Source organism: Pyrus communis, chromosome 12 (genome assembly GCF_963583255.1).
Source record: "Pyrus communis chromosome 12, drPyrComm1.1, whole genome shotgun sequence".
Taxonomy (NCBI): Eukaryota; Viridiplantae; Streptophyta; class Magnoliopsida; order Rosales; family Rosaceae; genus Pyrus; species Pyrus communis.
In genome coordinates this window covers 21741880-21744476 of record NC_084814.1, presented here as the reverse complement: position 1 = coordinate 21744476, position 2597 = coordinate 21741880, and the positions used below count along the sequence as shown (strand labels likewise).

The window sequence follows — 2597 nt, the reverse complement described above, 5'->3', positions numbered from 1 at the left end:
TTTTAATCTTGTATAAGACTTTTTTTTCTAAACTTCATCTTATTTAAGGATTAATATATAATTTTCTATTTTATATATAATGCTAGACATTTCGTGACGCGGTTGGGTTGCATTTACTTGCAGTTTGCTACACACTTTGTTACGGGTTCAAGACCGGTTAAAACAAAGTGCAAAATGTTATGGTGTTCGAAAATTGTTTTAAGCCAGAAGGGCTTTCGTTGCATTTTGTAACCCTTGAATTCAATTCACCAGTACCCATTTTTGGAACGTTCAGTGCTAAAGTCACTGAGTGGGTAAGTCGCCAATCCCTAAAATTATCTAATCCTTTCTAATCCGTAAAGGAAGCCTTGGAATAATATATACATCACCAAACATGATTTGAGCTACAAGCCTAAAATTCCTTGCATCAAAGTTTAAAACTCAAAAATTTAGTATGTGATAAGGAAGAACTGGAAATTCAAACTTCAACCAGTACAAAAGAACCAGGCACTGAAAAATAGCACAGCCATTTATTACATTGCACATCCACGAAACTACAACTGTCAAACGTTACATACATATAGTAATACAGAAAGCAGAAACCAGAAAGCTAAACACACAAACAACATAGAAAGAGCCGCTAGCCATTGACGCCCATGTACAATAATATATATATCCATGATCCACTCTTCAACTTGAACTCTTGACATTAACATTAACTCCTTCACGGCCCCGGCCGCCTTCTTGGCCCCGGCCGCTTTCTTTACCTCGGCCACCTTCTTTGGTTATTTGATCCCTACCACCTTCCTGGGTCCTTTCATATTCCTGGATAGTCTGGCCCGCTTCTTTGGTCATCTGGCCCACTTGACCTCCAGTCTCCTGCATCTTATGGCCCACAAAGTCTCCAGTCTCCTGCACCTTCTGTCCCAAATATCCTGCCGTCTCCTGCATCTTCTGGCCCAAATACCCCGTGGTCTCCTGCACTTTCTGGCCCATGGTCTGGGGCAGCCGAGATCGGCTCAAGTAACGGACCAGCCAAGAGAAAGACGAGAGGGCTGTGACACCAAAAACCCCCGAAGTCAAAATCCCCGTCACAGACAGGAATATGACTAAAGCGGCAGGGACCAAAACCGGGCTGAAGATAACAAAAAGCGGAGTAGTCATCGCCAGACCAATGATGGTCCCGGCCAGAGTGAGCCCTGAAAGGAAGAGCAGAGTGCCCCCTACCGGAACGAGGGTGGCAATTGCCAGAATATTCGAAGCCGAGGAGCCGTTTTGTTGTTGTTGTTGGTCATACTGGTACTGAGTTTGGTAACCTTGGTGTTTTGGATTGTCGAACTGGATGTTGGTTTGGTACCCTTGGTGTTGTGGTTGCTGCCAGCGGTAGTGGGCCTCAGCCATTGATATGAGATATTAAGAGAGCTAGGGTTGGCTGGGTTTTTCTGGGTTCGGCTTGATCGGTGGAGGTCGAGAAATGAGAGTGAGAAGAAGATGAGGAGGAGGGTTTGGGTTTAAAGGAAGAGAACGACATCGGTGGAGGGGACACGTGGAGGGAGTGAGGGACACTTGTTGGATGCGTGGAGATTGAGGGTTTGCATGGTGAGAGAGGAGCTGGAGTGTTCAGTGATATGTCATCAACCTTTTGTTGGGTTGTGTGTTTTAATTTGTTTTCTTCGAAGGATGGATAATGTGGTTTGGTGCAAATGGCAGTGTGAGTTTTGGTGGAGTAGTTTTTTTAATTAAATAAGATTACAGGGAGATTGAGTATAATCAAAATATATATGATGAATTTTATATTTTTGTGAGACGTGTTTTATGATTTAAGTAGTTAATTTTATCCAAGTTTTATCTACATAATTATGTTAATTTGCTACATTCGGCATATAAATTTGAACGCTCATTATCTTGTTGAGAAAACAATTTAAGTCTTCTAAATAATTTGGAACGTGGGAAGGCTTCAATATGGCTGGTGTAAAATTGCGATTTGAATTTGGTGCAGATAGTACGTTTTGGAACTTGTATGCTTTTGTGCTTGGTGTGAAATCGCAAAGGATATCACAATATGGTCTGATAACCGATGATTGTTTAATCTAAAAAAAAATCCAATGATCTTCATCATTTGGTTTTACTTAATTTCTAACAATGGTAAGCCTAATATAGTATACTTGTATGTTAATATATTATGATTTATGATGTAGTCATGCCTTGATGGTTGGTGATGATTTATGTGTGCTACATTAGTTATTTATCATAGAGAAACATTTAGGTATGGAAACCAATTATATTGCATGATATCATTGATGTTTAGTTCACTCTATTTTGTAATTTCTTACTTAATACAAGAGTTACTTTAATCAAACAAGCATATAAAAGATTCTATTAAATATGCTTCGTCTGTTAGTCACCAGGGTGAAGAGATGGGTTTGGAGATTTTTTATCATTAGGATAGTTAAATAAGTTGAAACATTCGATATAACAAAATAACATATTGAGTTGTGAAGTGGGAAATCTTGGTTGTTGGATTCATGCAACTGCCTAGATTACACTAGTCATAGAACTTATTGTCTAACCAGTCTGAAAGCAGCCATTTTTAAAACCGAAAACACAAATTGGAATGA

The 2597-nt window shown here is 39.5% G+C and overlaps 1 protein-coding gene across 1 annotated transcript; it reads right to left on the bottom strand.

The window, feature by feature from the left end:
• Positions 1-669: 669 nt before the first annotated feature.
• On the bottom strand, positions 670-1412 carry LOC137710176 (oleosin Cor a 15-like). Its single transcript, XM_068449123.1, has one exon. The coding sequence runs from the start codon at positions 1378-1380 to the stop codon at positions 670-672; it is 711 nt and encodes a 236-aa protein (XP_068305224.1). The 5' UTR covers positions 1381-1412.
• Between the last annotated feature and the right edge of the window lie 1185 nt (positions 1413-2597).

What these genes read in the sequence shown, in the direction of transcription:
- LOC137710176 (XM_068449123.1), bottom strand. Translation starts at nt 1,380, where the DNA reads ATGGCTGAGGCCCACTACCGCTGGCAGCAACCACAACACCAAGGGTAC.